Consider the following 21241-nt stretch of genomic DNA (forward strand, 5'->3'; position numbering starts at 1 on the left):
TCAGACCGATAGTTATTTCCCAATGTTTACTTCTTATATTCGTCTGTAAACTCTATTTATTTCTCCTTAGTTTTTATTTCCTTCGAAAATAGGTGTTTTGGTCGTGAGCAACTTGTAGGTAACTTAATATAATATTGGTAGAAGTATCTTAACGTGAAAGTTTTTGAACAAATAAAAATAACCAAAGGTTGAATAGTAGCTTAGAGGAAAAAGTTATGAGGTCGGGCTACTAAATGAGTCCAGGAGATAGCATAACAGAGTGGGAATCGAGATAAGATCGGAGCCCAGACTAGTAACTGAAAGAGATCAGATATAGCTGGCCAAAGAGTTCGGACAAGGTAATCACCTAGGAGATCGGTGAAAAGTTCGATCTTATATCACAAACGTTTTAAGAGATCGGGGGAGAGTTCTTACCTAACCCTCATTTAATTAAAATACGGAGATCGGAGGAGAGTTCTTATCCGAGATCATTCATTTAAAATTTTAAATCGAACACTCTAAGAGATCGGGGGAGAGTTTTTACCCGATTCTCATTCAAATAAAACACGGAGATCAGAGGAGAGTTCTTATCCGAGATCCTTCATTTAAATTTTTAAACCGAACACTCTAAGAGATCAGGGGAGAGTTCTTACTAGATTCTCATTCAAATAAAACACGGAGATCGGAGGAGAGTTCTTATCCGAGATCCTTCATTTAAAATTTTAAATCGAACACACTAAGAGATCAGGGGAGAGTTCTTACCCAATTCTCATTCAAATAAAACACGGAGATCGGAGGAGAGTTCTTATCTGAGATCATTTAAATTTTTAAACCAAACACTCTAAGAGATCGGGGGAGAGTTCTTACTCGATTCTCATTCAAATAAAACATGGAGATCGGAGGAGAGTTCTTATCCGAGATCCTTCATTTAAATTTTTAAACCGAACACTTTAAGAGGTCGGGGGAGAGTTCTTACCCAATCCTCATTCAAACAAAACATAGAGATCGGAGGAGAGTTCTTATCCGGGATCCTTCATTAAAAACCTTAAACCAAATATTTTAAGAGGTCGAGGGAGAGTTCTTACCCGATCCTCATTCAAATAAAAACGCGGAGATCGGAGGAGAGTTCTTATTCAAGATCCTTGATCAAATTTTAAACCAAAAGAGATCGGGGGAGAGTTCTTACCTGATTCTCGCTTAAATTAAAACAGGGAGATCAGAGGAGAGTTCTTATCCGAAATCTCCCAACTCTTAATAAATATATCTAGAGATTGGGAGAAGTTCCACGTCTGAGCTCTCTTAACAAAATTCAAACTAAATGACATGACCCCAATACACAAGAAAAATTCACTCAAACACTTATTCACTAAAGGGCCATCTCACGAACTTGTGTTCCTGGGCAACCCAAGATAGGTGAAATATCAAATATACCTTTATTTTGCACAAAGAATTAACATTATCACTATCCCAATCCCCTAATTACCCTTTTGATTTATAAAAGATCATAACATTAAATCTGTTTACCTTCATTGAGGGATGAGGCGGGGTGCCTAACACCTTCCCCGCCCGTATATGGACCCCGAACCTGGAATCTCTGTTTTCGAAGTAGTTTCTTTTAATTTATTTTCACAAATGGTTTTCTTTAATTCCCCTCAAAATTAAAGTGGCGACTCCTCACTCTTTCCCACTTCGGTGAGTGTTCGTCCAGGTGACCGCAAAATACCATGCGATATTATTATATGTTCAAGTATGTCCATGCATCACTTATAAATATGTATCTATGTAGTTATACCTTAGGCACATTTTATATAGTATTCTTAATTGATGAAGGGTCATGGATGTTGTTTATGATAATTTGGAGCAGTGTGCGTGCATTGACGTGCGTGTGGTGTGTAGTATTGGATATGGATAGGACGGTAGACGGCTTGAGAGACACTCGCTGGGACCCGGTCTTCTTATAGATAAATCGGGTTAGGCACGACTCAAGAGACACTCGCTGGCCCTCGCATTTGGTTTATTAAGCGAAAGTCCAGCTTAAGAGACACTCGCTGGCAGAGGTTGGATTGAGAGAGCTGTATAGGGGATCAGCTCCCGTATATGTACAGTTTGAATATTATTGGGTGTGTGTGTGCTCCAAATTACCTTTTTACTGTTATGATGTGATTTGTATAAAAATTTTGATGATGTTGTATTCCACTCCTTATGATGCATTAGCTTTAGATAGCTATAGAAATTTTAGTTAAAATTGATATTTTAATCTCTGAGTCGAACGCTCACTCCTGTTCACCTTATTTTTCCAGGCTACAGGATGAGACCTTTTTCAGAATAATCTGCTTCTTTTCTCGCAGATTATCAATAATTACTTAATTTTATTATTATTCTCTAAATTTGTAATTTAGAACTTCACATGTATTAGCAGTAGTATAGACCCTATTAGGAATTGTATTAATTTAAATTCTTGAGGTTAATAAATAAAGATTTGTATGATACTTAAATAATTTATAAATGATGTAACCGGGTTGAGCTGGGCTCCCCTAATTTGAGTTTCTGATAATTATTGGGTTAAGTTGGTCCAAAATAAATTATAATATTTTAATTTAAATTATTTTTATATGCATGTTGGGCCTAAATTATGGGCCTGGTCATGGGTTTGAGAACAGTAAGGCTTACTACGAGCTTTAGGGCCTTTATGCTGGCTCGGGTCCTAATGTCAGTTCGGCCCATAGGTTGGGTTGTGACATAAATAATAAATACAAATGATGTGTGATGTGGGTTGAATTGAATTTCCCTCCATATATATTATTATTTTTGTGAGGCTTGTTATATTGTGTTTATGTATGTGATTATTTATTACGAGTGTATGCATGTTGAAGCCTAATTTATTTTATTTTATTTTTAAATAAAATTTAGTAATTCATTGATAAAAATAATAAGATGAGTATGACATAATATTTTCATAAGAGAAAAAATAAATATAAATAATTAAAATATTCTATTAAGAGATAATCTAAATAGAGTAGAATAATCTTTCGATAGTAATTGGTTCTTTTTTATTTTGAATGATTAAAGAAATATTTTGCAATATTGTTCTTTCATAAACTTATTATTTTAGTGGCTCGCAGAAGATATTAAACCACCAAACGTCAATAGAGGAACAGGTTGTACTATCAAGCTCTATTGATAAAAGATCATTATCTATGCCTGAATCTCCAACCAAAAGAAATCAAGTCCCTTAACAGGTGTCATATTCAAATCCCTTATCTCAATTAAAAAAAAATATATGTATGTTTAAGCATATGATGACTAGTAAGAGAGATGTGGATTTAATTTGCATGATAAACTATTCGATATGCACTATGTGCATCGAGCTAGGTGCACATTTAATCATTTATTAAATAATTATCTTGTTTATAATATCACATATTTAATAAACATTAGTTTTCTTTTTTACACTCTGTATAAATTCATAATTTAAATTTTTAATATATAATCTTTTATATAGATATAATATATAAAAATTCTATTAATTTCTTAATACTATAATTTTTTTTAATTTTTTTTTTAATTTTATGACATTTTTATTGCTTAAAATATATTATTTTTTAATTTTTTTAAATTTTATGACATTTTTATTGCTTAAAATATATTATTTTTTAAATAAATTTACCGTGTATTTTTTATTAATATGGAAAAATTACATATATTTATAAATTATAGGAAAATTTAAGGATTTTTTTTTTATAAAATTTAACAATTCATTAATAAAAATCATAAGATTAATACATTAATTATAATATTCTCATAAAAGAAAAAAAAATACAAGCATAGGTAATTAAAATTTTTTATTCAAAAGTGTTTTGGTAGAGCAAAATAATCTTCCGAGTAGTAGCTGGCCTTTTCTCAATTTGAACGACAAAAAAACTTTATGCAATAATGTCCTTTCAAGTCCACATAAAAGATTAAATCACCAAACGTCAATGGCGGAACAAACAGCATTACCTAAGGATAACAATAGTTAAGGTACCTGCGAAAATCACCCTACCCAAACTCGAATCCAATTAATATTTTCAAAACTTGAACCTGTACCAAATCTAATTATTATAATCGGAAAAATTCTTGAATCTGTTTAATTTTATATATTTTAATTAATAATATATGTAAAATTTTATTTTTTCATAAATAATTTATATTTTAAAATTTTAATAATTTCATAAAATATTTAAATTCTATTTTATTTAAAATAAAATTTAAAATTTATAAATATAATTATAAAAAAATATATTTTATATTTAATTAAGTGTTTATATAAATGAGTTCGGATAATGAATATCCAATATGTAAAATTAAAACCTGTCATGGGTACTATTTTTAAAACCCGAACTTGATTATATACTATCCAAACCCATTTTATTAGGGTTCGGTCAGGTCGAGGTAGGACTAAATAATAGTTTAACTAGAATTAAAACTTTTAACTAACAGAAAAATTGACAGAGGGATTAAATAGTTTATAAAAATAAAATATGTAAACTAAATAGTGTATTTTTTAAAATTTATGGATTAAATAGTTAGTTTTATTAAAATATAGAGCTAAATAGTAATTTTCCCATTTAAAAAAAAAGACAAAAAGATTTTTTAAGCCCATGACAATTATTATTACAGTCAAATAAGTTCTTGTCAATTTAGTTAATTCTTTTAAATCTTTAATAATTATTATTAGTGTAAAACAAGCTATTGTCAATTTAGTTAATCCATTTAAACCCCATGACAATTACTTTTAGAGTCGAATAAGCCTTTATCAATTTAATTTGATCCATTTAAGCCTATATGAATAAAAAAATTTACTTTTTACAAGCCCTCACTTTATGCTATGTGTGCTCCATTAAACATGAATTCAACATGTCTAGTGCCACTAGGTCATGCAACGCCTGAAACTCCTCTTTTGTATCTAGCATGAGGCATGACAAAAAGTATTGAATTCAGCATTGGTAGTGCTAAATGGCAATAACAGTGCACAATACTCATATTTCAATCATTTGTCTTCTATTAATAAAAATAAGTCACACTGAGAGAGAGAGAGAGAGAGAGAGAGAGAGAGAGAGAGAGAGAGAGAGAGAGAGAGAGAGAGAGTTTAGCCCTTATATTATATAACAAAAATGAATGTCAACTAAATGTCCATCCATCACGTATAAGTCATAGTGATATAGATTATGCCTCTTTTACCCAAATTTACTTTTACAAGCCCCACCTTAACATTGTGTATGCTTCATTAAATGTGAGTTTAGCATGCTTAATGCTACTAGGTCATGCAGTGCAAGCTCCTCTTATGCATCTAGTACGAGCATTGTCGAAAAGTACTGAATTTAACACTGGACATGCTAAATGACAATAATAATGCATAACACCCATATTTTTAATTATTTATTTTCTATTAATGAAATTAAGTCACAAAGAAAGAAAGTGAGGGAATAGTAAAAAGTTTTAACTTTTAGATTATGTAACAAAAATAAATATCAATTAAACGTCTGTCTATTATATGTAAGTCATATAATAGACATTAGACCTTTTTAATATAAATTTTTAACATTTGTACTCTAAAAATAATTGTCTTAAATAAATCAATTAAGTTGATAAAAATTTATCTGACTCTAAAATTAACTATCAGATATTTAAATAGATTAACCAAATTAATAAGAGATTATTGTTATTAAGGGGGTAAAAAATGTTTTTTTTTTCTTTAAAAATATGAATGATAAAACTCTGAAAATCGTGAAAAAGCTAAAATGGTACTTTTCAATGATTTACCTTGTTGGATCCCATTGGATCAAGACACAGCTTGGCTCTCGGCCCATTACAGAGCGGCAGGTTAGAGCAGAGCAGCGGAAGTGACATTTCCTTCATGCTTCTATAAAAAACAGAGGGTTTTAAAACTCAACAAAGATTCAACAGGAAACTATTTGAGAGACCAAAGTTTGTGCGTTTTGAGACACAGAAGGGAGAGATAATCCGCCATTAAACAGTATGCCTACTCTCACGAAGCTCTACACAATGGACGAAGCTTCCCAACACAACACGAAGGATGATTGCTGGATCGTTATTGATGGCAAGGTACCCCTTTCCCACCCCCTATTTCTTTTCTTCTATGCTCGTTTTCTTTATGCATCACTTTCTGGTTTTTCTCTATTATGATCTATATGGGTCATATCTTTATGTGATTTGTGTTTGTTTTGAACTTGCGCCTATGTGGGTTTTGCGTATTATTCTTACTTTAGATCTGGGTTGCTGCTAAATTCTCTTGTTGTTGCTTATGATTAGGAGTTGCTCTCGATATCCTGATAATCTTGCTGTGTTTGAACTTTTTTTTATAGCTCTGCTGCCATGTCGTTGAAGCTTATAGTTGGAATTTCTAATAGAACAGTCGCCTGTAGAAGTATACAAGTGATAAAGTTGTTTGTTCAATTTGCTTTTCAACTCGTGTTGATGTGTTGTTACTTTCTTGATTTCTTTTAACATAATAATTTTAATTTAAACACGAATAAGTGGAACTTGCAAAATGTTTGTGTAAGCAGATGATTATTATGGATTAATGACCTATTATAGAGTTTGAAATGTTTCACAATAAGGTCCATCATTTTCGATTCCAAATGCTTATATCTTTTGATTGTGAGAATTGAGTTGCAGCCTTCTTGCCTTTTACTTTATAAAGTAAACACTATGTTGTGCTAACACTCAACATATTATTTTTGAAAGGAGTGAAAGTCTAAATTCCATGTGTTTTTCTGCTTATGTTTTACTTGAATGCCTCTCAAATCTTTCCCTTTTGAAAATGTCATAAATCAGTTAATCAGAAAACAAGACAAGCTTTCTAAATGTGTACATAATTCTAAATAGTTCTTGTATCTGAACAGACTGCAAATGGCAGGGCTCAGGTTGGGTTGGCTTTAGTTTAGATATGTTTGCTTGTAATCCAAACTAAGACAATTGAAGTTTAGGTTTGTGACTTAAATTAGTTTCCCTTGTAGTACATTAGTACGGATGGGTTGTTAAGTCAATCGTTGGATTATAATTATGAGTAGAAAAGTTTAGTTGCAACATGCTTTTGAATAAAATAAGAGTGTAAGACAAGCCCACTTTCTCATGGTATAAGTAACAGTTCCCTAAATGCACATTCACCACTAAGAAAACTATAATCAGCATTCATTTATTAAAACTCTGCGAGAGCTTGCTTGCTTATATATGAGGCCACTGTCTAAGATTCTCCTGTTTCTTCAACAAATAGCACGCTCAATTGAAACAGTGTCCCGTTCATCACCTGTGTGATAGTTAGCCACAATTAACATGTTATCCACTGATATATAATGAGATAATGCTATGCTTTTGTTTGTGCTGATCAAGGCTTTTTAGATTACTTATTATGGTCGGCTCTGTCACGCAAATAGGATCTAGACAATAAGATTCCCTTTTGGATCAATTACCTTTGCTTGGCAACAATTAACATGTTATGCACTCTGATATATAATGAGATAATGCTATGCTCTTGTTTGTGCTGATCAACGCTTTTTATCTTGCCTATAATGGTTGGCTTTTTCACTCAAATATGACTCTAGACAATTAGATTCTCTTTTGAATCAATCTCCTGTGTGTGGCCTCCCTAAACTATCTCATAATTCAAGTGCCTTTATCGTGTTTTCTATATGGACCCTGTTAAAAGCTAACTATCAAGGCTTTGCCAAAAGAAGTGTGTTGTTGCCTGCCCCATATGCCACACTTGCATAATTCTATCTGTAATTGCTGTAGCGGTAAGCACATAATAGGAATTCCATCTATCCATATAACGAAAGCGTTTTTCTGATTATGCAAATTATTGTGCTTGCATACCTAGTGGCTACTCATTTTTGTTGTTTTGTTGTTTGTTATCAGGCTGGATTGCTGTTGATTTTGGGTTTGAGTGACTATTAATCTATTATTCAGGAACTGAAACTTAAATGTCATCACATTGTTCTACAAAAAGTTGATGGAGTCATCTGGTCCATAAAGAGAAATGGGTGTCTAATCAGTAACATAGTTTGTTTGTACTTTATAGATTTAGCATAAGTAGTTAAGATATGACTAAATACCTTTTTGTTAGTGTTGCCGAAATATTTCACTGATCTAAAGAACACTTGCAACAGGGGCTCTTCTAAAATACCCTTGCAACAACAAATTGTTAAAAAAGTGATATAGGACTAGCAACGGCTAATGGCTGCTGAAGTGCACTTGGTTAAATGGTACCACCATTTACTCCCTGGCCTTGCTACTAGTATATGCTTTAGGTTCATTATAAATTATTTTTCCACTTTCAGTGCTGAACCTCTAGTTCTGACAAGAAAGAATCTGGCAACTGGGGTATATCATGATTGTTCAACCTTTGTTACCTGACTAAATTAGGGACCTTCTAAAATGTGCTCAGCTTCATGTTTGATGACTTGAGTGCTAATAACTTGCATATATTTTTTGTTCAACTTGCATGTTTTTGAAAGTTATAATGGATGTTTCTAAGCATTATGGTTTTATCTTCTATATTCTGAATCTCTATATTAATTACTTTTGAATGCTTTGCATTGGTAAGGAATTCAACTATTTTGTTGTTGATCGAAGTCTATCTTACTTGTGCTTTACTTTACCTAATCTGGAAATGCTAATCAAACATCTCTTTACTCATGAAGAGAACACAAACTTCCTCCCTTATTATCCCTAATATTTGCCATTTTCTTTTTTTCTTTTTTGTGTGTCAATACCAGGTGTATGATGTGAGTTCATATTTGGATGAGCACCCAGGTGGAGATGATGTTGTCCTTGCTACAACTGGTATGTTATAATTTTCAATCTCGTGAAAATAAAACCGTGTCAACAAAAATTCTTTCTGAAAATAAGTCAACTGTCAATATTAACAATGTCAATTGCTAATCTAATTTGTACTTTCAATTGAAGGGAAAGATGCAACAGATGATTTTGAAGACGCTGGCCACAGCCAAGAAGCAAGGGAGCTATTACAAAGCTTCTGCATTGGTGAGCTTGACCCGTCTGCCCCAGTTATCCCAGAACTTGAAATTTCCTCCAAGAAACAGCCAGCAGTTAACTCCCAGAAGCTCCAGGACTTGACAAAGCAATATTGGGCAGTTCCTGTAGCCATTGCTGGTATCTCTGTGGTAGTTGGCTTCTTGTACTTGCGTAAGAAGTAGAGCAAATCCAAAGTTTCCGTCTCCGTTGCTGAGAAGAAATTATTGTTACAATTTTGAACAACTAGGACAATGATTAAGGTGAATGTTCTATCATTATTTGTAATTTTTCTTTTCTTCTTTATGGTTCTTGCAGAATGCCTGCATCTCATTTATAAGAATTGGAAGATAAATGGATTGGGAAATACACTCTAATTTTCATATCAGAAGTTTGGAAGGCCTATCTAAATGAATGGATATTTGATGTTCATTTGCTAGTTTATTTACATCATACAACAATAACTAAATCTTAATCCCAAACTAGTAGGGGGTTGGCTGTGTCATTTTTTTTTTTCCATTTAACTTTGTTAGACAGTAATTTTGCAGGCCTATTTACATCATAGCAGCTTCATTTTTGTCTTTCTCGCCTTTCTTCTTTTCCTCAAGTTTTTAGTTCAATAAGGAATAGGAATTCCATTTCTTAAAAAAAATTTCTTAGAGGCTGTGAATATTGAAATCGAAATTAATAGAAAATTTTTATAAAAATGTAAATTAGAATATTTTGAATATAAGATTTTATTTGTTTTATGGAAAATAACTTGTATATGGAATATTTTTTATGTAAAAAATTATTTTTAATGAAAATATTTTTATTGTTTGATTATAATATTAAATTAATGATGTGTTTATTTCATATATATATATATATAAGTGTTTTCATATTTTAATAAAGCTATTAAAATTTAAAAAATAAAAAACTTCATCTTTTAAAATATGAAAATCATTGTTTTTTAAAATGACTTAGTTTTCATTTTGATCAGAAAAATATTTTTCATTTAACAATTTTTTTGAGTACCCCAAACGTTAGGCAATGCAAAAAATAAGAAAATATTTTTTGTGAAACAAAAGGAGTCTAAGCCAAGCAAAGTAAAATAAAAATAATATAAGTTTTGAATAAATAAATTGCAATTAGAATAATTTTTAAATATTCACATGCTATATTTTTTTCAATTATTTTCAAATTTATATAAATTTTATTTATTTAAAAACTAATTAAATTTTATTTAACTTAATATTTGATTTGAATTATTTGTTATCAAACAAATTATAGGGTATTTAATAAACCTATTTAATTTTATTTTATAAAATTATATTCTATTTTACAAAGTATTATTAGTTATGAAAACTAAATAGTCAAGGTCTAAAACATAGAGTTTTCAAATTATAAGAATTGATTGAAATTCAAGCATAACGCATAAAATGATCGGAAAGACTAAAATAGTAAATATAATAAAAATAAAGGGACTAATTAGAATATTATTCAAAATCGAGAATTAAGCAGTTAGTTTAATCAAAATAGAAATATTAAATAATAATTTTTTTAAAAAATAATTATCTATAACTAATAAATGGCTCCTTAAATTAAAAATATCAAATTTTTATGTGAAGTGATTCCAAAATTTCTATATATATATATATATATATATATATATATGTATATTGAATAATTTAAAATTCGATAGTTTTATTTACTTCAATATACTTAATATGTATATTGATCCATTTAAATGATAATATAAAAACTATAATGATATTTTAATATAATTATTGATAATAATTAGTAATAAATAAAATATTAAGTTTAATTAATAAATTATTTTATTAATCAAATAAAATTTCAAGCATTATACTATAATTTTACATGATAAATTTATAAGGACAACATTATAAATTTTAGATAAATATTTAAAGCTTGTTTGGTGTTATTGTAGAAATTATTTTTTTAAATATATTAATTAGAGAAAGTTAAAAAATAATTTAAAATTATATTTAATAAATTTTAATTATAAAATATTAAAATAATAAAGTAATTTTTAAAATTATTTTTAGTCCACCCGACCCTAATAAATACAATATTTAAAAGTTGAAACCAAGCCTCTGCAGCCCAAAAAGCACAAAGGAAAGCTAAACGGAGGAGAATGGCGCAGCAGCAGCAACAACAGCCAGTGCAGAAGAACACACTGTACGTAGGAGGATTGGCAGAGGAAGTGAACGAATCCATTCTCCATGCCGCTTTTATCCCCTTCGGTGACATTAAGGACGTCAAAACTCCTCTAGATCAAGCCACCCAGAAGCACCGCTCCTTCGGCTTCGTTACTTTCCTCGAGAAAGAAGACGCCTCCGCCGCCATGGATAATATGGACGGTGCTGAGCTCTATGGTAAAGTCCTCACCGTTAATTATGCCCTTCCCGAACGCATTAAGGGTGGTGAACAGGGTTGGGCCGCCCAGCCTAGTACGTCCTCCTCTCTCTCTCTCGCCTTTGAATTGGGTTTCATAGTTTTGAATTGGTGGACTTGGAAAGTTTACGTTTTTATGTTTTTGGTTCTCAATTTTAGTTTACCTGAGGGGATTTTTAGGGTAATTTGGGGTTTATGGTTTTGGATTGATTATATTAGGTTTTACTTATTTAGAGCTGAAGAATCATTGCAATGTACAAATTGGTGAAATATTTGTCGGGATGCATGGATAATTTTGATACTGAGCTAATGTGAATGGAGGAAATTTCAATCATTAATCTGAAGGAGAACTTGGGTTTTGTTTCTCAAGGTTTATATTGTTGAATGTAAAGCCTTAATCTGCATTAGCTGTTGTGACTTGGTGAGAATGAAATTGTTCTAATACCATAATTACATGAAGTGATAGACATGTCTTTCTATAATTCTTTGTATATGTCATGTTGCCTTTGCTGGACTTGTTCTCAATTCTGGCTTTGTATCACATAAATTAGTGTAATCAACTATACCTTGCTCTCTATGCGTAATAGATATGCAATAGATGTTGCTTCTAGAGATGGTGAGTGGTTTCCTTTAGTTGGCTTGAATTTAGATCATTGGATCATTGGTTTCTTGTGTGTCTACTCTAGTATCAAATGCTACTTATGTTCAATTATATCTCAACATGGAATAAACCAGTCAAGGTTTTGATGCAGAGGACTTCTTTGTGGGTTTTAGTAATTCTTATTTTGTTTATTTAACTGTTAATGGTCTGTGGATCTTAATTTCATGCATTACATATTCAAACATGTTGCCTTTATTGGTAATGGTTGATGTTCATGAACTTCTGTTCAAAGCAGTGAAGTTGTTCAAGTTGGAAAGAGGGAAGGCATAGAGGGTGAGGGAATGATTAATATTGCTTTGCTTCAGTTGATGCCAAATCTTTGTTTTTGTGTTATAAAACATATGTCTAATGTAAACCTGTCAAATTAATTGAAATTAATGAAAGGATGCATCTAATATAAGTTTGACCTCGTGTGAGAATAGGTTTAATAACCGTTAGATCAAATATTTGTATCTAGATTTGTGTAAAATTGATTAAAGTGTATATAATGAATGCACGATTTTAGATGTAAATATTTAATCTAATAATCATTAAGCTCATTCTCATATAAGTTCGAGTTTTTTTATAATCACACCCTTAGTGAAATTTTGTGATCTTAAATATTTTCTTGGGGGGTCTGCAAGTCTAAAGATGAATATTGTGATTGCATGATTGACACTACTCTTCAATGCTTCAGTTTGGGCGGATGCTGACACATGGTTTGAACGGCAACGACAACAAGAGGAAATGGATCGAATTCAGGCGGAGAACAGAGCTGCAATGCAAGCTGCCGATGAGTTGCATAGAAAGAAAATGGCACAGGAGCGAGAAGGAGAAAAGGAAGATGAAATGGAAATCAAGGATGACCCAATGGAAAGGGCTGAAGCAGAAGTTTTGAAACAGAACAGCTCTTAGCTACTGCAGAAAGCATATGATGAAAGAAATGTTTACGTTCTTGGCAGATGCAAAATTGTTTTGGTTAATTGTCTGTAACACTAATGCAACTGGTTTGGTAGTCTGTCATTTTTGTTGATATATGTTTCCTACATAGATTCCCTGTGCTATCCGGTGGATCAATTTCACAAGTGTTGCCCATTGGAATTTCTGTTGGAGTGGTGGTTGAAAAAAAAAAATTACATTCTTAAATATATTAGTGAGGAGTATTAAAAATTAATTTAAAATTAAATTTGACATATTTTAGTAAAAAAAATTCTAAATTTGTTAGTATGATTATTATTTGTAATTTTTTTTAATATTTAAAATAATATTTTCTTAAACTTGATTTTAAATGAGCCTAAGAGTATCAGAAATGAAAAATCTTTTAAATATTTGATTTGATCGAATTTTATTTTAAATATTATATATTGAATATTTATTAATTAGATTTGTTATATAAATTATTATTTATAAGAATTTTTAAAATTTTAAATTTAAATTATTAATAAAAATACATTTTATATAAATTATATGATTTTTTAGTCATATTTAGGCACTCAGTTTAAAAATTAAAAGTTTGATAGATATATTAATTTTTATAAAATTATATATTTTTTACAATAATTTATTATTTAAATAAGTATATTACAGTAAAATATATTTATATTTCTCTCCCGCTAATAAAATAAATAATAATATGTAATTATGTATAATATCCTCTCCCGCTAGCAACAGTGATATAGTTTATTTCTGTTGTCAAACCGTAAACCCTGAGGGTCGACTGAAGTTCTTGCCAAAACCCCAAAAGGGCAAAAACAAGAGGAGAGCTCTTACTAGGCTCTGTTAATGGCGTTTCTCTCTTTCACCCATTTCTTTTCATTGCCCAGGTTCTCTCTCTCTTCTCTCTCTCTCTCTCTCTCTGTGTCTTATCTCTCAACTTTTTCTTCTTTAAGTAAAATTTTCTGTTTTTTCTGCTGGAATTGCTCTCTCAATCGTATAATTTTGCCTTTATACTTCACTTTGATTCACTGCTTACCAGCTACTGATTAGTGGGGTTTTTATTTTCTCTTTGCAAATGCCAGAGGGTTACATATCTTCTTGAATGTATGTTTCATCTTCAAAGAATGGGAATTATTATTATTATTATTATTATTATTATTATTATTATTATTATTATTATTATTATTATTATTATTATATGTTTCTTTGGATGGTTGTTATTTTGGTATATGTGGGAAACTAAAATCTTGTGCCGTGTAGATTACTGAGTTTGATTCTTCATATGAACAGGTGGCGTTCAACTTGCCTAAATGACCACTCCCTGAACTTGGCTCAACTTCAAGATTTTAGATTGCAAAATAAATGGGGTCTTGCGGCTATCTCTAGGAAGAAAATTTCTGATACTTTATCTGAAGAGGAACCTAGTGAAAATGGTGTAATTTTAAAAAAGAGGACAACCAGGAATTCTAAACGAGCTACTACTCGAACTAGGAAGAAAATATCGGATGTACCAGATGAGAATTCTGAATTGGGGATAACTACTGATGCTACAAATGAAGAAGTTGTCAAGAAAACTCCAAGGAGGACTCGACGAAAAGGTACACTTCTTATCATTTCATGTCTATGTATTCTAGACTTGGATGTTGCTAGTACGTATTAATTTCATGATTTTATCATTCATAGCTACTTCACCTGCCACTACTGTGGAGGAAGAGAAAACTGAGAAGAAAATTAGGAGGAGGAGGACTGAGAAGATGGATGAGAATATGAAGGGTCAAGGTACTGAATCTGAAATTAGTGATATGGAGGAGTCTGCATTTGTTCCAAATGTTGAGGATGAGAGTGATGGGGACCTGGAACTGGACAAAGATGGTGGAGATGATATTAGCTACACGTATGGTTGGCCTCCTCTAGTTTGCTGCTTTGGAGCTGCACAGCATGCTTTTGTGCCATCCGGAAGGCCAGCTAACAGACTTATAGATTATGAAATCCATGAAAGAATGAAGGATGCATTATGGGCTCCAGAAAAATTTGTAAGGGCACCGGGAGGATCTGCAGGGAGTGTTGCAATTGCTCTTGCAAGCTTGGGTGGTAAGGTTGCTTTAATGGGAAAACTCGGGGATGATGAATTTGGTCAGGCCATGCTATACTATTTGAATGTGAACAATGTACAAACACGATCAGTTCGCATTGATAGTAAAAGGGCAACAGCACTCTCACAGATGAAGATTGCTAAGAGAGGTCACTTGAGAATGACTTGTGTCAAACCCTGTGCTGAAGATTCTCTATCTAAATCTGAAATAAACATTGATGTGCTTAAGGAGGTAACCAATTTTACTCTTGGGGAAAGATAATGTCTGCAGTTCTTATGATTTGGTTCATTTCATTTATTTTTTCCTCTTTTATTTTTGTGTGGTTAAATATTGGGAGCAAATTGCACATTATTTTGTTAAAAATGATATTAATGCATGGTTACCTAGATAAGGGATATGAAACATTTAACAGTTGATCTTGAAGTAATCCACAAACAAAATAAATACGTGAATAGATTGATTTTGTGTGAATAGGTGCATGTTTTATTATGGACAAATGAAGAAATAAGTTTTGCTGTGGATATTATACCACTCTCTTTTCCTTAAATCTCCAACGTGTCTTTTCAATAAGGGATTATTGGATGATGTTCTGTTTTCTTTTCTGATTCTATTCTACTCTACTCTACTCTACTCAACTCAACTCAACTAAGTCTTTATCCCAAAAATTTGGGGTCGGCTATATGGATTCTCTTTCTCCACTCTAAACGATTTTGGGTTAAATTCTCGGAAATGTGTAATGCTTCTAGGTCATGTTGTACTATTCTTATCCAAGTCAGTTTAGGTCTACCCCTTTTTTTCTTTCTATCCTCTAACCTGCTCTACTTGCCTAATTGGAGTCTCCGTATGTCTACGCTTCACATGATCAAACCACCTCAATCTCACTTCTCTCAACTTATCCTCAATTGGCACCACTCCTACATTTTTTCTAATACTCTCATTATGGACTTTATCTAGTCTAATATGGCCACTCATCCATCTTAACATTCTCATCTCCGCAACTCTTATTTTAGACACATACTACTCCTTTAATGCCCAACACTCATTACTATATAACATGGCCGGTCGTATGGCTGTACGGTAAAATTTTCCTTTCAACTTATTGGGAATTTTAGGATCACATAAAACACTTGTAGCACGTCTCTACTTCAACCATCCGGCTTTAATCTTATGATTAACATCCTCCTCTCATCCCCATCTACTTAAAGGACTGAGCCGAGATATTTAAAGTGATTACTTTGAGACAGTACCACTTCATCCAAACTAACTCCTTCCCTATCACCAGTTCGGCCTTCACTGAATTTGTAATGCATATATTCTGTCTTCGTTCTATTTAACTTAAAGCCCTTTGACTCTAGAGTACTTCTCTAAAGCTCTAGCTTTCTATTGATTCATTTTCGCGTCTCATCTATCAGAACTATATTACCTGCAAACATCATGCACCAAGCATAGTTATTAAAGGCGCGCCTCAGGCTCAAGGCTCACCAGGCTCGAACCCTAGCACCTTATGCGCCTAGGTGTGCACCTTGTTCCAGGCACAAGGTTCTAGAAAGACATGCTTTCTTTATTTCTATCTTTAGCAAGCACTTTCATTAGCAAAAAGGACAATCACTTAAACTCAAACCAGCAAACCCAATTCAAGATATATGCCAAAGGAAAAAAAAAGAAAAGCATCACATTTATTTGATTTTTATGAACTTTTTAAATTTTTTACTTTTGCGCCTCACCTCGCTCAGGCGCGCGCTTGAGCCTTGCACCTTGCGCCTAGGCTCCAGGACTCCTTGGCGCCTTTGCGCGCCTTGAGCCTTTGATAACTGTGGCACCAAGGGATACTCTTTTGTATATGTTTCGTCAATTCATCTAAAACTAATGTAAAAAGGTAAGGGCTTACAGCTGAACCTTGGTGTAATCCAACTGAGATAGGAAAATCTCTTGTGTCTCCTCCCACTGTGCGCACAATAGTAGTTGCTCCTTCATACATATCTTTCAACATTTCTATGTACCTAATAGATACCCTTTTTTGTTCTAACACTCTCCATAAGACATCTCTTGGAGCACTATCATAAGCTTTCTCCAAATCGATAAAAACCACGTGTAGATCTTTCTTCACATCTCTATATTTCTCCATCAAGCTTCTAATAAGAAAGATCGCTTTTATAGTTGAACGACCAGGCATGAAGCCAAATTGATTGGGAGACGTATTCGATATTCTACAACTCTCTCTCATAACTTCATAGTATGGCTCATGAGTTTAATTTCCCTATAGTTTGAGCAACTCTCCTCAAATTTTTGAGATAAAGGCTTAGTTGAGTTGAGTTGAGTTTGAGCAACTCTGTATGTCTCTCTTATTTTTAAAAATAGGTATTAAAATATTTCTCCTCCATTCATTAGGCATTTTATTTGAGTTTAAAATCTTATTAAACAATTTAGTTAATCATGCTACTCCCATATCTCCCAAATACTTCCACACTTCAATTGGTATTCCATCGGGTCTACAGGCTTTACCCACTTTTATTCTCTTAAGTGCTTACTTTATTTCTAAAGATCTAATTCTTCTAGTATAATTCACATTTTTTTCTATTGCTCTGTAGTTTATATTTATGCTATTACTATTTTGACTATCATTAAAGAGATCATCAAAATAATTTCTCCATCTTTTTTTAATGTCCTCATCTTTCACTAACACTTTTCTTTCTTTATGCTTAATGCACCTAACTTGATTGAGATCTTGACATTTCTTTTCTCTCATCCTTGCTAATCTGTAAATATCTTTCTCCCCTTCTTTAGTTCCAAGTTTCTCATATAACTTTTCAAAGGCCTGCGCTCTTGCTTGACTAACTGCCTTTTTTGCCTCTTTCTTTGCTATCTTGTACTGTTCTTATGCCTCATTATTATCACACTTAGGTAATTTCTTATACCATTCCCTCTTTTTCTACTGCCTTTTGTACTTCCTCATTTCACCACCATCTCACTTTTGAGGGTGATCCATATCCTCTAGATTCTCCAAGTACTTTTTTAGCTACTTCTCTAATCTTTGATGCCATCTGTATCCACGTACCATTGGCCTCCATATCTCACTTTCATTCTTCGGACTCGAGAAGCTCATTTTTGAATTTCACTTGCTTTACTCCTTTGAACTCCCACCACTTTGTTCGAGCTATACTATTTCTTCTAACCTTACTTGAATTGTTCCTAAACTTAACATCCAAGACCACTAACCGTTGTTGCCTTGTTAAAGCCTCTCCCGAAATGATCTTGCAATCCTTGCATAGAGCTCTATTTGTCTTTCTGGTTAAGAGGAAGTCAATTTGACTTCTATGTTGCCCACTTTTGAAAGTCACTAAATGTGACTCTCTTTTTATAAAGTAAGTCTTACTAATATTAGGTCGTATGCCATAGCAAAATCCAGGATACTTTTTCTCTCCTCATTTCGGCTGCCAAAACCAAAACCTCCATGAACATTCTCATAACCTTGCCTATTAATTCCTACATGTCCATTCAAATCTCCATCGATGAAAACATTCTCTTTATCCAGTATGTATTGCATTAGATCATCCATATCTTCCCAAAACTTTTGTTTACTCTCACTATATAGTCTTATTTGTGGGGCATAAGCACTAACTGCATTTATTGTTTTTCCTTCTAGTACTAGCTTTACTAGCATAATTCTATCTCCTACTCTTTTCACAGCTATTACAACATCTTTCAATGTCCTGTCTATGATTATGCCTACTCCGTTCTTGGTTTTCTCCTTTTCGGTAAATCACAGTTTGTACCCTGAATCACCCACTTCCTTGCTTTTCTCCCCTATCCATTTAGTCTCCTGAATACAAGCAATATTCACCCTTCTCCTTTCCAAGTTATCCACAAGCTCCATTAATTTTCCTGTAAGTAATCCAACATTTCAAGTACGAACCTTGATTCTCCTCCTATCCTGTTCCTTCCTAATTGATCTCCTTCTATGATATCTTCTATTGTTCTCTATGTCTATCTTGTGTTCTATTCCACTATCTATTCTACTATCTGTCATATGGACTAACTTCTTTACCCACACCCGTCCATGATGTGGGAATCCTTGCTCATTTAATACCACACCCGGGCGCCGGCATGGCGCGTCGCATTCGGTGAATGCCCTACATTCTTGCATATTTTTCATTACACCCGGGCTTCGATGTAGCGCGTCGTAAGTAGAGGACGCCCTAACATTTATATCATTTGAATCCATATCATAAGGTGTGAATTTTTACGCTGGTTGTCACCTACCGCAACTCTCCTCCTTTATCCGGGCTTGGGACCGGCTAAGCGCAAACTACTTAGGCGGAGTTATCTATCTTATGAAATGTCTAGGTGTGGTCATTCAATAACATGGTGTTTGTATTTTGAGTATTGCTTAAAAATACACATCTGTAATCATTTATTCTTTTACATCCTTGACTTCTAAACTATCTTGTTCTGTGGAATTATTAAAATGTTTAAACCATGTTTTCCCAGTTCAATTTGTCCATGTCTATGTTTTTGCTAAAATTGCTTGATAATTAAGCTGCTTGGCAGGTTATATTACTTTCTCAGTTCAGTCTACATGTTCATTTCCTTCTATGCAGGCAAAAGTGTTGTACTTCAACACACACTCCCTCCTTGATCGAAGCATGCAATCAGCTACATTACGGGCAATCAAGATGTCAAAGAAGTTGGGAGGGGTTGTTTTCTATGATGTAAACTTGCCATTACCCCTGTGGCAGTCCAGTGAAGAAACCAAGTTATTCATACAAGAAGTGTGGAATCATGCAAATGTTATAGAGTTAACCAAGCAAGAGCTTGAGTTTCTTTGTGGAATAGAGCCCACTGAGGAATTTGACACCAAAAATAATGCCAGATCCAAGTTTGTCCATTATGGACCCGAAGTGGTTGCACCACTTTGGCATGAAAATCTTAAGGTTTTGTTTGTTACAAATGGGACTTCCAAGATACACTACTACACCGAGGAGCACAATGGTGCAGTGCATGGCATGGAGGATGCCCCTATTACTCCTTTCACATGTGATATGTCAGCATCTGGAGATGGCATTGTTGCAGGTACAATATCTTGCATGTGCATATATAGTGGTAGACTATTTCCCTCCCCACCCCCCAAAATCAAATTTCCAAGAGTAGCACTTGTCAAGCTCATAGAAGTAATGGGTCAGGACCTTTAAGGTCTGCCTTTTTGCACCTCACTCTTCACCTATAGAGTAGAGTGCCTATTCTGTGCTTCACAAGAAATCACATTAGCTCTAGAGACAAGCTGTGGTACTATCACAGCTTCCACTTCAATCTTAGGCATTATTAAACTTGAAAGTGTTCGTATCTAGGTAGATTGACTCATTCTCTTGCCGAGAATCTCATTTTTGCTAAGTTCTGCTTCATGTTATGCTTTCAGCAATGTTGAGAATGTTATCTGTTCAGCCACACCTCATTACTGATAAAGGATATTTGGAGCAAACAGTCAAGTATGCAATTAACTGTGGAGTCATTGATCAATGGCTGCTTGGACGGATGCGCGACTTTCCTCCCAAGGAATATATGGAAGAGGTGGAACCTGATCCAAATGGCATCATGTCAATAACAGAAAAGGAATACCGTACTTTGGAGCCTGTAAGTTGATTTGAAAACTTGATGATTAAGGCTGATTTTCATTGCTTTGTATGTTGTATGCATCTGAAAGGCTGTGTATTTTTCATTGTCCTGTAAAGTAAAATTGATTATTTTTTGAGACGTATCAGATGTAAGCCAATTAGGCAACAACAATTTTGTACTGTACTGATTTATATAACAAATTCATGGATTCCTTTGCCAAGGTTCCTTTTTTTTTTTTTTTTTTTTTTGTTACATTCTCACTGAATTGGTAACTGGATATTTAGTCCATTTTCTATTGGAGTTGTGGGGTTAGTAGGGTTTTTTTTTTTTTTTTTTTACATTCTCACTGAATTGGTAACTGGATATTTAGTCCATTTTCTATAGGAGTTGTGGGGTTAGTAGGTATTTCTTTTTTATTAGGCTTTTAATTGAAGGATTCAAACGCATAATTTCTTAATGACTAATATATGAGTGGACAATCTGGGAGAACCTCACTTTGCACGTTTCAGCACTCAAGGGGAATTAGTGGTAATTAGTCTTCCGTCAATCA

At 33.0% G+C, this 21241-nt stretch overlaps 3 protein-coding genes across 4 annotated transcripts; all 3 read left to right on the forward strand.

Moving 5' to 3' along the window:
* Positions 1 to 5829: 5829 nt before the first annotated feature.
* LOC110632936 (cytochrome b5) lies at positions 5830 to 9444 on the forward strand. The gene is made up of 3 exons (XM_021781313.2): positions 5830 to 6084; positions 8757 to 8823; positions 8947 to 9444. Exons 1-3 carry the CDS (start codon positions 5998 to 6000, stop codon positions 9195 to 9197), a joined length of 405 nt encoding a protein of 134 aa, XP_021637005.1. The 5' UTR covers positions 5830 to 5997; the 3' UTR covers positions 9198 to 9444.
* Positions 9445 to 11089: 1645 nt separating this feature from the next.
* LOC110632935 (uncharacterized) lies at positions 11090 to 13157 on the forward strand. 2 transcript variants are annotated; one of them, XM_021781312.2, is made up of 2 exons: positions 11090 to 11393; positions 12750 to 13157. In XM_021781312.2, exons 1-2 carry the CDS (start codon positions 11153 to 11155, stop codon positions 12965 to 12967), a joined length of 459 nt encoding a protein of 152 aa, XP_021637004.2. In that variant the 5' UTR covers positions 11090 to 11152; the 3' UTR covers positions 12968 to 13157. The 2 variants fall into 2 exon arrangements, with proteins under 2 accessions (XP_021637004.2, XP_021637003.2); XM_021781311.2 differs by having other exon boundaries at positions 11093 to 11468.
* A 550-nt stretch (positions 13158 to 13707) lies between these two features.
* Positions 13708 to 20911, forward strand: LOC110632933 (fructokinase-like 2, chloroplastic). The gene is made up of 5 exons (XM_021781310.2): positions 13708 to 13875; positions 14279 to 14586; positions 14672 to 15312; positions 19680 to 20151; positions 20495 to 20911. Exons 1-5 carry the CDS (start codon positions 13835 to 13837, stop codon positions 20716 to 20718), a joined length of 1686 nt encoding a protein of 561 aa, XP_021637002.2. The 5' UTR covers positions 13708 to 13834; the 3' UTR covers positions 20719 to 20911.
* Positions 20912 to 21241: the final 330 nt, after the last annotated feature.

This window comes from Hevea brasiliensis, chromosome 9, assembly GCF_030052815.1.
Source record: "Hevea brasiliensis isolate MT/VB/25A 57/8 chromosome 9, ASM3005281v1, whole genome shotgun sequence".
Classification (NCBI taxonomy): domain Eukaryota; kingdom Viridiplantae; phylum Streptophyta; class Magnoliopsida; order Malpighiales; family Euphorbiaceae; genus Hevea; species Hevea brasiliensis.

Bases quoted from the DNA above. Each gene is read 5' to 3' on its own strand.
- LOC110632936 (XM_021781313.2), top strand. From the start codon at position 5,998: ATGCCTACTCTCACGAAGCTCTACACAATGGACGAAGCTTCCCAACAC. The intron at 6,085-8,756 runs GTACCCCTTTCC...TGTCAATACCAG, and splicing joins GGATCGTTATTGATGGCAAG to GTGTATGATGTGAGTTCATA. The intron at 8,824-8,946 runs GTATGTTATAAT...TTTCAATTGAAG, and splicing joins TGTTGTCCTTGCTACAACTG to GGAAAGATGCAACAGATGAT.
- LOC110632935 (XM_021781311.2), top strand. From the start codon at position 11,153: ATGGCGCAGCAGCAGCAACAACAGCCAGTGCAGAAGAACACACTGTAC. The intron at 11,469-12,749 runs GTACGTCCTCCT...TCAATGCTTCAG, and splicing joins GGGTTGGGCCGCCCAGCCTA to TTTGGGCGGATGCTGACACA.
- LOC110632933 (XM_021781310.2), top strand. From the start codon at position 13,835: ATGGCGTTTCTCTCTTTCACCCATTTCTTTTCATTGCCCAG. The intron at 13,876-14,278 runs GTTCTCTCTCTC...TCATATGAACAG, and splicing joins CATTTCTTTTCATTGCCCAG to GTGGCGTTCAACTTGCCTAA. The intron at 14,587-14,671 runs GTACACTTCTTA...TATCATTCATAG, and splicing joins AAGGAGGACTCGACGAAAAG to CTACTTCACCTGCCACTACT.